The following is a 12,121-nucleotide window of genomic DNA, read 5'->3' as shown; positions in this document are numbered from 1 at the left end:
GGCTTCCTCCGCACCGACGATGCCTTCATCCTGCGGTTCCTGCGGGCCAGGAAGTTTCAGCACTTCGAGGCGTTTCGCCTCCTGGCCCAGTACTTTGAATATCGCCAGCAGAACCTGGACATGTTCAAGAGCTTCAAGGCCACAGACCCGGGCATCAAGCAGGCGCTGAAGGATGGCTTCCCCGGCGGGCTGGCCAACCTGGACCACTATGGCAGGAAGATCCTCGTCCTTTTTGCTGCCAACTGGGACCAGAGCAGGTAAATGCAGAGCCATCCGCCCGCCTTAACCCCTTCTTTCCCCGGGCAATGTGCGGGAAGAGCTGTGCCAGACCAGAGGGAGGATGGATGGGCAGCAGGGACACACCCGGCTCTGCCCATGGGGGGCTGGGCAGCAGCTCGGAAGGCAGAGGGAGAAGAGAAAGGAGAAATGTATTTTGTGGCTTAGGGCCTTTTCAACATTCTCATCCTTTAGGGTCTGAATTTTGGGAGGCAAGTAGGAACTGCTTGGGTGCTCTTCTCAACTCTCTGATATGAGGTTTACACCCTTCTGCCTCCCCTTAGCCAAAGCGAGCTGGCATGCTAGATGATGTGCTTAAACCCCTGACAAAGAATGGTTGCAATCCATTGGTCTTTCTGCTTCAGCACGCACAGAGCTGCTCAGGTGCCATAGGAGAAAGTGAGAGATGCTGTGTACAAAACAGGAGTATCCATCATGGCTTTTGAGCTGAAAAGTTTGCCAGTGCAGGAAAATGAGGTTCCGAATCCTTTCCCTCTGCTAAAGAAAGCTCTTCGTGAGCCACCTGGAAATGCCAGGATGGAAGTTACAGTAACAACTTATTTTCCCCGCTCATGCTGCTCTAAGTGTGAATTCCCTGCGTAATAAGATACAAGCCTACAAAGCTTTGGTAGCAAATTGAAGGAGGCTAGTGCAGTCCCCACAACAATTTCTGATCCTTTTTAGGACTACTCTAGCCTGAAGATGACTTAGCAGGCTCACCCAAGAGCTGTCTCCCATCAAGGCCCTTTCTTTTAGCAATCGGCTTGATACTATGTGACACTATTTGATTATTCTAAATACCTCATTAGGTGCCATGCTCAGTTTCTCCTGCAGTCTAAAATTACAGTCACCAAAATTGCTTGATTTCCCATACATGTAAATGAATGAATCCATTAAGAGTGAACTCTCTAAAGCCTACTCCTGTGAGCACTGCATGGCTTCCCTAGACTCCCAACCTGAGAGCAGTTTTAGCATCTGAAGCACTTCTTAGTGAGAAAACTTAAAATCTTGCTAATTGCCTTCACATGAACCCAAACTGTCTTTTGTGCAGTCAGCTCAGGCTGGGCACAGGCAGTGCTGAGTGGTCAGTGCAGATATCCCAAGCTCAGCTATTTTGAAACATGGGGAGGACACAAAGAGCTAGCAGTGTGGGTAGAGAGGATGAAATTTGGGGGATCAGCAGGCTTAAATTTGCCCTTTAAGTGTTTGTGTAGCTCTTGCAGGCTGTGTCGATAGTCATTGCAGGGGGTGATCCCACAGCTCCCTGCAGCAGTCAGTGTTACAGCTAGGGACAGGTCTCTGCCCAGAGGGCTGCTGGCCCACCATGGCCTTCCTCCTCTCCAGACAGGGTGGCCACATCCACACTGCCTACGGGGAGTTTCCTGGCCCTTTCTAACCCATGAATCATGCCCAGGGACTGGGAGAAAGATGTCTGGCACAAATCAAAACTGCCCACGACCATGCTAACAACTAGAAAGTGTGGATGAACATACGCAGAGCTGGGGCCAGCATCCTTTCCCTGCTTCAGTTTTCTGGCAGATGGAGCCAAAGCAGCTGAGTGAGGAAGCAGTGGTGATGAGGCTAAGTCTCAGAGTGGACTTCACTTCTCACAAAGGACCTTCCTTATTTCCCACATAAGGACCAGGTCAATTTTTTATTTTAAAAACAACTCCACAAACTCTTAAAAATCCCCAAAGGAAGAATCAGCAAAGAAATGGATGTTTAGACCTTTTGTTAAGTCGTATGTCTACTATGAAGAAGTTCCCTTGTTACAGGCAATGTGGCCTACTGTCTGCCATTATTTCTCATTAATGAAAAAAAAACCCAAAGCTTTATGTGGCCCTTTTCAGATCATTAGTTCCTAGTCAAGAGAACACCAAGAATTCCAGCTCAGGGATAAAGTAGCATTTTAAAAAATAATTGCCATGTAAAAAGAATAGGTTTATTTTCTTCTTAATTTTGGATGTGCTGATATTTAAACTACATGAGATCAGCTGACATAACAGTAAATTTATTGTGTTCTTTTTTATGAAGTCCTATTGGTACAATTATTATTATTTATGATATAATAGGGAAGTGACTGGGGTACACAGGGGTACCTAATGGCCATGTTTGCAGTTGGGTCCCTATTGCTCTTCAGCACTGCACGCCCGCAGTACGCCTCTGCTTCAGAGCAAGGGATTTGTTTTCAGATAGACCACTCAGACAAAGGGGAGAGAGCTGAAGCCCAGATGCAGGGAGTGGCTTGCTCCAAGGCACATGACAAGTCAGTGACAGGTCTGGCAATGGAGCTAGGTCACTCTCTTTTCTAATTAATTTAGTGTCTTCTGTTATCTGATGTTCAGCAACTGAACCATTGTGTATGGAACTTATACTGGAGCTGCTACGCAATATGTCTCAAGCTTATGCCTTAATTGACTTGAGATCTTACAGTACGTAAAGCAGTGCTCCTCTTACAGCAACACTGGGAGGATTGCTTTTTGAAGTCTGTCTTGTTAGGACTCTTCGTACGCTTCATAAACTAAGTTAATAGAGCACAGCAAGGCTCCAAATTTATCATGTGTGTACGACTTATTATGGCCAGCATGTAATAGTTAGAAATAAAAAGTTCCGATTTGTTATTTAAATGAATAGCAGACATACTATAGATGATTTATATAGCACCGGCAGCCTGTGATTTACATAGTTCCAATTAGAAAGAAAAGCGTGGGAGTCAAAAAATTCCTGGTAAAACAAGCCTATGTACTAGATGTTAAATCTGTTAAATCGTTAAATTAAAGCAGGGCCTGAAAACTGTACCAGATGTCCTACCATCTGAACAACTAAATCAGACGTGTATTTAAAACAAACAAACAAAAAAAGGAGAGGTGAAGTACTGAGTAGCCCAGCAGCTTTTCAATGGGACCCTGCCTAACTCTCCATCCTGTCTCTACTATGGGGAAAGTGAAGACGGGTGGCACTCCTGCCAGGAGGCTGGATAGCAACCGGGGAGGGATCAGCCTTCCTTATTAGCTTCCAGATTGTTGATTCATAACTACATTTGGCTTGTAGGTGTGTACGTGCATTTGAAGACTCCTTTTTCTTAATGTGTCCAGCTGGTGAAGTTTTTTTCAGTTAATGGTACAACTAACTTCAACTCTCAGCAGCAAGGGATCTGTTGTCATGCATGTTCTTCTACATGTTTCGTGGCATCTGTACACAAATTCCCTCAGAAAATCAGTCCATTTTGATGCTATTTATTTGAAATCTTTCCCTGTCTTAATTATCTCAGAACTTTTCCTAGAAAGTGCAATAGAAAAGTGCAGTAGAAAAGTGCAGGAGCACCCAGATCCTGTCTGTGTCACAGTGACCCAGTCAGCTCACATCAGCCTCAGGGAATATGGAAATCCACTGCACTCCTTACCCTTAGCGCTGCTGTTGCATCAGATGATTTAGAGCAGGGCAAAGACGGAGTCCACTGGTTTGCTTTCGAAACTATGCTTTCATGTGCAGAAGTGCTAGAAACTTTTCTTTTCCTCCCATTAAATGAAAATTTAAATTCTGTAGCTATTAGGAGGCTGGTCTGCTCCTCAGCTTGCTATTAACCACAAGCGAGTCGGCAGGGTATTTTTCAAGCTCTGACGGAGGCAGTGTGACAAAATAAGTGACAATGCTAACAATAACAACATATTAACAATAACAAGATACCTGGTTAATAGAGTCGATTTTTGTTTGGAAGTAGTATCTTTCAAATAATAATTACTAACTAGTGCAAACAATGTCATTTTTTCTACGGTTTCTTCTGCTGACTGATGCTGTCTTATTGTTTCTTAGCTTTCCCCCAGGTATCCCTATCTGCCTATTATCACTTGTATTTAGACTGTGAGTGTTTTGGCTAGGGATCTTTTTGATCAATGCTAATGTAAAATTTAGATCAGCTGAATCTTCATCTGTGGCTGTGACTCTTAGACACTGGACTAACATAAGGAGCAATGAATGGTATTAAATCTGAATCTAAAAGCTAATCTGGTAAAATATTTGAAGCAGTTTCTATTTTTCTATGCATTTTTGTAACACTGGTGGTGCTTTTTTGTTTTTAGAATAAGGGCGCTCAGGGCATGCTGCCACTATTTAAGCAGAATAGCTGTAAGAGAAATTTCAATTCCCCATCTTTTCAGCTTTCAAATCTGTACCCAGACTGACAAACCAAGGAGATCTGAGGCATCATTTCTAGGTACTTCTTTGTGTATCTTGAGGGCTCTTGTTTCACTGAAATTCTAAAAATATTAAGCCAGAGCAGTAGGTTAGAAATGGGATGATGGCTCAGAGACTTGACCAGCTTTCTCTTTTAAACCACAGTGGTACAAGAGCTGATTTGACAGAAAGCTTTACTTATCCAAATGGTCATGAGCTTAAAATACAGATTGTGTGTTCCTTACATGTTTGGGACCTTCAGGAGACATATGGCTTAAATTCAAGCAAAGAAGACTTACCGTTTATCTCTTCTAGTTAACAGTTTGCATCCTGAGAGGCAGACTCATGCCACTCAGTTTTAATTCTCAAAATAACTTGAGGTTTCTTGATATCGGGGGGGAGGTGACAAATAGCAATAGAGACAGTAGGGCAACTCTGCCAAATCAGATTATCTGTTATTCAGTGCAAATGTGAATCGACTGGAACCAGAATCTGGTTAAACAGATGATACGGTGGATGCCACCCATCATCAAGAACATAAAATATTGAAAACAGCTGACACAGCTGGATTTGACATGAGACATCTGTACCCTGCATGCTCCCTGTCTCTTCTCTTTCTGTTGGCCTGGTGGAAATCACAGTGGCCTCTGGGAATGAAGAGGATGCATAGACCACATAACCAAGAGGTAAAGGTGAAAGATCGTCGTGAAGTACTACCAAGAATTGATAGCAGTGTCTGCCAGACATCCTGATTTTCTTCCCAGAAATCCTTGGAAATACTTTGAATCTGTTCATGTCCCATAGAAAATTCTCAAAGAACTTTTCTTTTCTGTAAAGGGGAAATTGCTGCCACTGTTAAATTACAAGAGAGCAGGATGCTCAGTTAATTGTTTGAGCTGTTCTCTTCTTGACAAATCAAGACCTCAGTGAGGCATTACCCTAGAAAGCTCTGTCGCTGTCGTGGTAAAAATGGTAGCCATCCCGATGCATTTGAAAGAATCACTGTCAGTGTGGCCATTAACTTGTCAAGCCTTCCCAGGCTCATTGCTTTAAAGTCAACCTGAATGAAAAATTTCAAGAGGTAGCAGAGTGTGTCTGCACACCAGTCCCCACCTCATTTGAACTCAAGCTGGGACTCACATAGAAAAGGAACATTAAGAGTGCATTATATATGTGATAACATATTTCCAGCATTTGTTATTCACATTAACAACTGGGCTAAAAAAGTTGTCTAAGCTCTCCATCGAATTAAGCATGGTTCTATAAATAGAGGGCATTAAATACATTTAAATTAACCGTGAGTTCTCGATTATCCTAGCAATTAGTAATACCTTGCTAGCTACAATATGTCCTATAAGAGTATGTTTAACCAAGTGAATGCAACTGAATTTAGCCATAAATAAATAAGCCTGCACAGCCCAGCTCCAGGCTACTACAGAATATGCACTGCAGCAAATCAGGCCCAGCACACCCTACGTACCGGTCATGGTAAAGCTGGGGCCAGGGCAAAATGAGCGGCTTGCTGTCCCCTAAATACACGCTGTTACTTAACACAGATTGGTAAGAATAAAACAATACCATCTTCCCCTCAGACTGAACACTATGGTCTCTTAAAATTAAATATGTTGATTTTTTTTTTTCTTTTTTCTTTAAAGTAGAAAGGCAGTCAAAGCCATCTTGGACCAAATTTATTTCACACTCACTAGCTTATCCTGTTTTTCTCTCTATATTTCTGTATCTACATGGAAAGGAATTTCAACGTGGAATAAAAGTTTCAGCAACACAATCCAGAGTAATTTTTCCCAGCTTCATTTTATGTAGGATTTTCATTTCCCTAAAGACCAGCTAAGAATGGAGCGTATGCTATGGTAAAGCCTGCGCATCCTGATGCTGACATGAACAGTAGTAGGAGTGAGGTGAAATGTTGGACAGCATGGTGCTGGGGTGGATTAAAGATGAGTCTTTATGCAAATAACTCTGTGCTGTGTGAAAGCTTCAGTATAGTTTCTTTAATCATGTTTCATTTGCTGGGCTATTCAGCCGATACTTTCAATAGCTTGCCATTCGCAGCACCTAAGATTTCATCTATCACACTGGGTTTACATTTCTGGCTTGCCTCAGCATGTGTCCAGAGTAAAAGCTGCTTTAAATATCCACTAATGGATTTGTCCTTCTTGTCTGGTTTTCTGTACTGTACTTAAGTAAGGTATCCAAACCAAGAGAGGAGGTCCATTACAGAATGAAGGATAGCTCCTATCTTCAGCTAATTGCCCCGAAGGGTATTTGAGGGGGGAAGCTTGGTTGTTAGTGACATGTCCCTGTATACTCCTGATGTGGCTTTTTAGACTTAAAGAGTACTTCAGATACCTTCCTCTGGCAGAAAGTGTTCCTGCTTGCTTTTAGCTAGACCTGTGTTCTTCAGGACTTGTTTTCACTGAGAGGACAACTTTTTGTCTTTTTCAGTGGGTAAACATACAATATTGTCGTCGTTGTGGACTGTATTTCTTACACTAAGCAAGCCTGCAGTAGGAGTTATGGTGATGGTGAATGTGCCATAGATTTGTGGAGGCCCAGCCCTGCGACCATTGGTTACTCTCTGTGGTGGCTGAAATCCTGGTCTCACTGATGCCTGACAGTTTTCCCATTGACTTGAATGAATTCAGGACATAATTAGGTGTATATGTGTTCACATATATACATCTATATATTTATCACTTAGGTAATACATAAAAGCATTTTATGGCCAGTCTTAGAGGCCTGATTGGCCTCATAAACAAAGAATCTTTATGTCTAATGCACCAGATTTCTAGCAGCCTTGTGCCACCAGGGAGCCGTTAATTTAAGGCACGTGATGTCTTCTTGAACTCCCTTGGGAGGACATTAGAGATCTACATCAGGAACTTGGGACCCAACTTCTTGGACCGAATGTAGGGCGCTTGCAGCAGCCTTCTGCTTCGTGGAGCTCTTCACCTGGAAAATGGGATCTTCTGAGTGGGGCAGCATAAACGTCAAGTGGGGTTGAGGCTAATTTTAGGATTTGAGTATTTCTAATATCTGTTTCTTGTATGAGCTCTGATAGACGATCTTCATGAGACTGAGGCATTAGCTGCTCTCCCGATGTCTCACGTGATGTAATTTCCTGCCCTTTGCAATCTTTTCCTTGGGAAGGCCTCTTATAGGCTGTAACTCCATCTAGTTTCATTAAGCGATAAAAAACCCGGTATTTCTGAGACCTCCACCACCTTGTGGAGATAACCGGTGGGCTTGAAGGCAGTTGGCCACGCTCTGAGCCGAGTCCCAACCCTGAACGCGACTCTGTAAGCCTCCTTCCCTCAGGCTAAGCCCGTGTTTCAATCCCGATGCTGGCAGTTGTACAAAACGCGGATCGTACAGGGGATTTTTAGTTCCCATGTTGATTGGGTGCCCTCCACTGTCCGTGCACCTGTGTTGTATTGGATAGGTAGACTGGTCTGCAGATATGCTAGGCAAACTAAGACCTTTTTAGTGCCAGTAAAACTGTCTATATAGTCTTCGTGCTGCGAAACACTCCCTACACTCCCTTTTACATGCGCACGCTTGCTTGGGAAAGAGCCAGTGAATGATTTAATTTTTCCTCAGGTTGCTCTCTTCACACTGCGGCGCTGGGGGCGTGTGTTTGTTTGCTTATTCAGAGGCCTCAGCAGCGGCGGTGGCATTTTCCCCACCTGTCCAGCAGTTGGGCTTGGGGGAGCTGCTCCGGCTGGGGAGGAGGGAGGCATTAGCCGCGCCGTGCCCCGGGCGTTGGCTCCCCGACGCCGGCCCCTCTGCCCCCAGGCAGGTTTGGTCAGGGCAGGCAGGGTGCTCCAGGTTTGCTTCACTGTGCCTACTGCAAAAAAGGGGTCCTGGCCTGACAGTTCTTTGATGATCAAATTGCGCTAACAACTTTAAGGATCCAGGTTTTGAATGTTTTCCTTCAAAATTGGTTTTAAGGCATGTCCTTTTTTCCCCCGTGGACGAAATTCCATTTACAGAAATGGTCTTTTTTTTTTTTCTGCCAAAAAGAAATAGAGGATTTTAGCGTTTTGAGGATTTCCGTAGGGAAATTACAGAGAAGAATTTTTCTTGTGCTGTTTCCTCTCCCAGTTGAAAAAACCTGAAAAAAAAGAGGGAGCATGACGAACTTCCTCTAAACCTTAGATCTCAGAAAAGTAAAGCTTTAGAAAAAACTTAAATCTCAGAAAAGTGAAAAGGAGAGGAGTGAATATGAAAACTTCTATCCCAGTTAACCAAACCAAATTCAAAACAAAATAAGGGTCTCCAAAATGGAGAGAAGAATCGTGTAAAACAATGCTTCCCCTAATGTTTTCTGGGGAAAACACACTTTCTCTTGTTCACTTGTGTTAGGCTGTTATTAAGAGAGTCCTTTTCTAGTCCCTTTCCTAGGAATGCATAGTTGGGCAGTTCACTGAGTTTTAGTTGGCTAAAAAAAAAGATGGAAAGATGCGAGAAGTCAGCTAAAGCAGATTAATTTCATTTGTGATATTTTCTTTTGCAGATACTTTCAAAATATAGTTATGTACACAACGGAACAGTGCACTCGTATTAAAGCAAGTAGAAATTTGTATAATTTAATGTAATTTCTAAATAGGTACAGATGTTCTTTGCTACATATGCAGTACGGTGAAGATTTCTCTGGGGACTCATGATTTTGAGAACTTCTATGTTTGATGCCATCATGGGAGATTTTTAAAGGGCTATTTTTAAAAATGCCTGCACAAATACTGAAGATTTTACATCTGTTTCAGTAACTATTTAACTTACTTTTAAAAAAGATTTTTAGATATAAAACATAGTTAGCCTGGAAAAAAACAAAACTTAAACTACTACTTTCCTATCTCTTAAAAAATCCCAAATAATTCGGGTGTTTCGCCTTTTTTTAAAAAACTCAATAAGCTAAACTGCAAGTTGATTAATAACTCTATTATATGGCAGTCTAAAGATGACATTGCCGTATATATTTAAGCTATTCAGCTGCTGTATTAGGTGCTTTAGCTTCAAAAAAAAGATTATACTCAACAGGGCTTGGCAATATGGAATTATGTTTTCTTTTACAAGATCATCGATCTAATAAAAGATTATGTGCATATATGTAAAAGACATAATTACATATTAGGTGGCATCTTTGTAAACCGAAATTTAACATAGAAAATTCTAGGACTGGTGAATACCACATTCCAAAATTACTCCTGAAACCACATAATTTAGGTATACAAAGTACTCAGAAGGCAGTTAAGTAACTCTTAAAAGGTTGCTGTTGCTCTTAACCAGAAACACATGAAAGCCCTAGTGTGTGTTACTTTCTGCTTTCAAGATCCTTGAGTAATCAGCTTTCTGTAATACCCTTTATAGATTTAAGAGAAAATATTACCCAGAGAGAGGGACAAGGGGAGCATGTGGAAATCCCTTTTTTAGCTGATAATGTTGTAGAAGCTGTTATTTCAATCCCTTCGAAAAATACAGGAGGAAACTTTGGGTCTAGTCTTCTGGTGTTAGACTCAGGTTTTGGTATCATTATGATTTTTGAAAAATACAATTTGGATAGATATGTTTGTACAGACTTTTAATAAAATGCGTAGATACTAAAGCAGATTAGGAAACTACAGATAAGTTCAAATTTGCTTTTGGTGTGTTTTATTCTTGTAGTTTGTTCTGGCTGGCTGATGGTCTAGATGTACATAATCCTGCTCCAGAGGATGAGTTCAACTAACTGAGCTTTTGAGACTTTCCCAGCTTTACATACCCATGACTTCTGAGGATACGTTTGCACTCCTTTGATTTAAACTTTTGACAAGCAGCACAAAGGAAGAACGCTCAGAACTTCTCCACGTCTGTGGTCGTTGCTCCTTTTCTAACCGAATTTCCCCTTAACATTCACAGGTACACACTGGTGGATATTTTGCGCGCCATACTTCTTTCTTTAGAAGCCATGATAGAAGACCCCGAGCTTCAAGTGAATGGGTTTGTTTTGATTATAGACTGGAGCAACTTCACCTTCAAGCAGGCCTCCAAGCTCACACCAAGCATGCTTAGATTAGCCATAGAGGGCCTTCAGGTAACCTTCTTTTCTTTCTTTTCCTGACTCTCCTTCATTTTGCAGTTCATTACAAATCTAGGTGGCTAAAAAATCCCAAACAAAACAAAAATCCAAGAACAACTTGATAGCAAGGCTATTAACACCTTAAGGTATGGGCGGGCAGACAAGCTTCAGTGGCACAAGCTAACGCGTGAGCTCAGTCAGCCAAGGGCAGTAACTCCTGGTGTGTAGGCTCCTTCTTTGCCATAAGTAAGAGATAACTCTTCTGTCTTTATTCTGAAGTTGCTGGCTTCCTGTAAATTCAGACTGTAGCTTCTGCAGCAACAAGTTAGAAGTAATCAGTTAATCTTATCATTTTGCACAGGGCTAATGAAATATGGGTTGCTGCTGCCACGCCAGGTGGGTTTTTTTTCATTGATTCCATTGGAGACAGGCTCTACATCATTTGTCCTGAAAAGTGTGGGGCACTGTGATTAGGCAGTTATCTGGGACTATTTACTTACTGAAAGTTCAGTGTGTGCTTGGTTCTTTTGCTGGGTCAGGATTAATTTGAGCAGCAGCTTCTGGGACTGAGTATACAGCAATTTAAATTTCTTTCTGCTCATTGTAAATGCACTTTACATGGCACAGGCACATTGGTGGAAAGGATACTACATAACTCTTGGCTGTCTCCTATGATCTTTAATGCTTATTAAAATGAAAAACTAGAATCTGTAAAGTAGTTGTTTGCTGTGCAAGCTTGAGTTGCTGTGTTAAAAATACCAGTAATTCCCTCCTGTGACAGTGTGCCTTGGTTTTACAAGGACATATATTCCTTTTCTGTGATGTTTTTATCATTTGTACATTTTTATTACTCATAAAACAAAATAACAGCCTTATCTTTGAACTTTCTTCACTTTGATATTGCTATTTTTGAAGAAACTTGTATAGCAGCAGTATGGAGTTTTGATCTAAATGTTAAAACAGCTTAACCGGTATTCAGCCCGCTGTTGCACACAGAAGGGTAGTGACAGTCATGAGACAAAGATCTCAATGTTCATTTTGTTGTGTTTCCTTATGCAACAGTGTGATTCCATGGTCTTGAGAACTACATCAGAAGGCAGCAGTGAGATCCGTACTCCGATAGTGCTGCATTTCCTTTTATTGCTTTCAAAGTTGTTTTCTTTTCTGTGCTGTTTTTCAAAGTTAGCCATTGTTTTAATGTTTAGAACATGAATAAATACTTTAGTAGTCTTTGTTTTTAAATGGTGGTGTGTCTTCTTGGACATTAATCAGAGGTGTTATTTTGAGGAGAGCTGCAGTGGATAATTGCATCCGAAAATATGATGGATGACCTGCCAAACTTCAGGTGGGCTCTGAGACTCTGTGTTCTCCTGCCATTGATTGGTTCATTACTGAGTTGAGGTGAAGTCCATTGGCTTAACTTACCCATGCCCCCAGCTTTGTATGTTCGAATATCCCGAGTCTGATGGTGGCCAGCACGCAGGGCATCATTTTGTGCCCACTGTCTTCAGTCCTGGTGGCTCCAGAAATGTAAAACTGGGCACGAAATGCTCCAGAAGAGGGAATGAGAAGGCACTGAAAAGGCAAACGTGAGAT

The 12,121-nt window shown here is 41.9% G+C and overlaps 1 protein-coding gene across 1 annotated transcript in view; it reads left to right on the top strand.

Annotated features, from left to right (window-relative positions):
• Positions 1-3: 3 nt before the first annotated feature.
• CLVS2 (clavesin 2) overlaps positions 4-12,121 on the top strand; it is a gene marked incomplete at its 5' end in the record, with an annotated part of 48,480 nt that continues 36,362 nt past the window's right edge. Inside the window, 2 exons of the mRNA XM_009574376.1 lie at positions 4-257; positions 10,366-10,540. Coding sequence (XP_009572671.1) covers positions 4-257; positions 10,366-10,540 — 429 coding nt within the window. The remainder of the gene's footprint in view (positions 258-10,365; positions 10,541-12,121) is intronic.

Source organism: Fulmarus glacialis, unplaced genomic scaffold (assembly GCF_000690835.1).
Source record: "Fulmarus glacialis isolate BGI_N327 unplaced genomic scaffold, ASM69083v1 scaffold22783, whole genome shotgun sequence".
Classification (NCBI taxonomy): domain Eukaryota; kingdom Metazoa; phylum Chordata; class Aves; order Procellariiformes; family Procellariidae; genus Fulmarus; species Fulmarus glacialis.
This window is presented reverse-complemented; position numbering and strand designations above follow the sequence as displayed.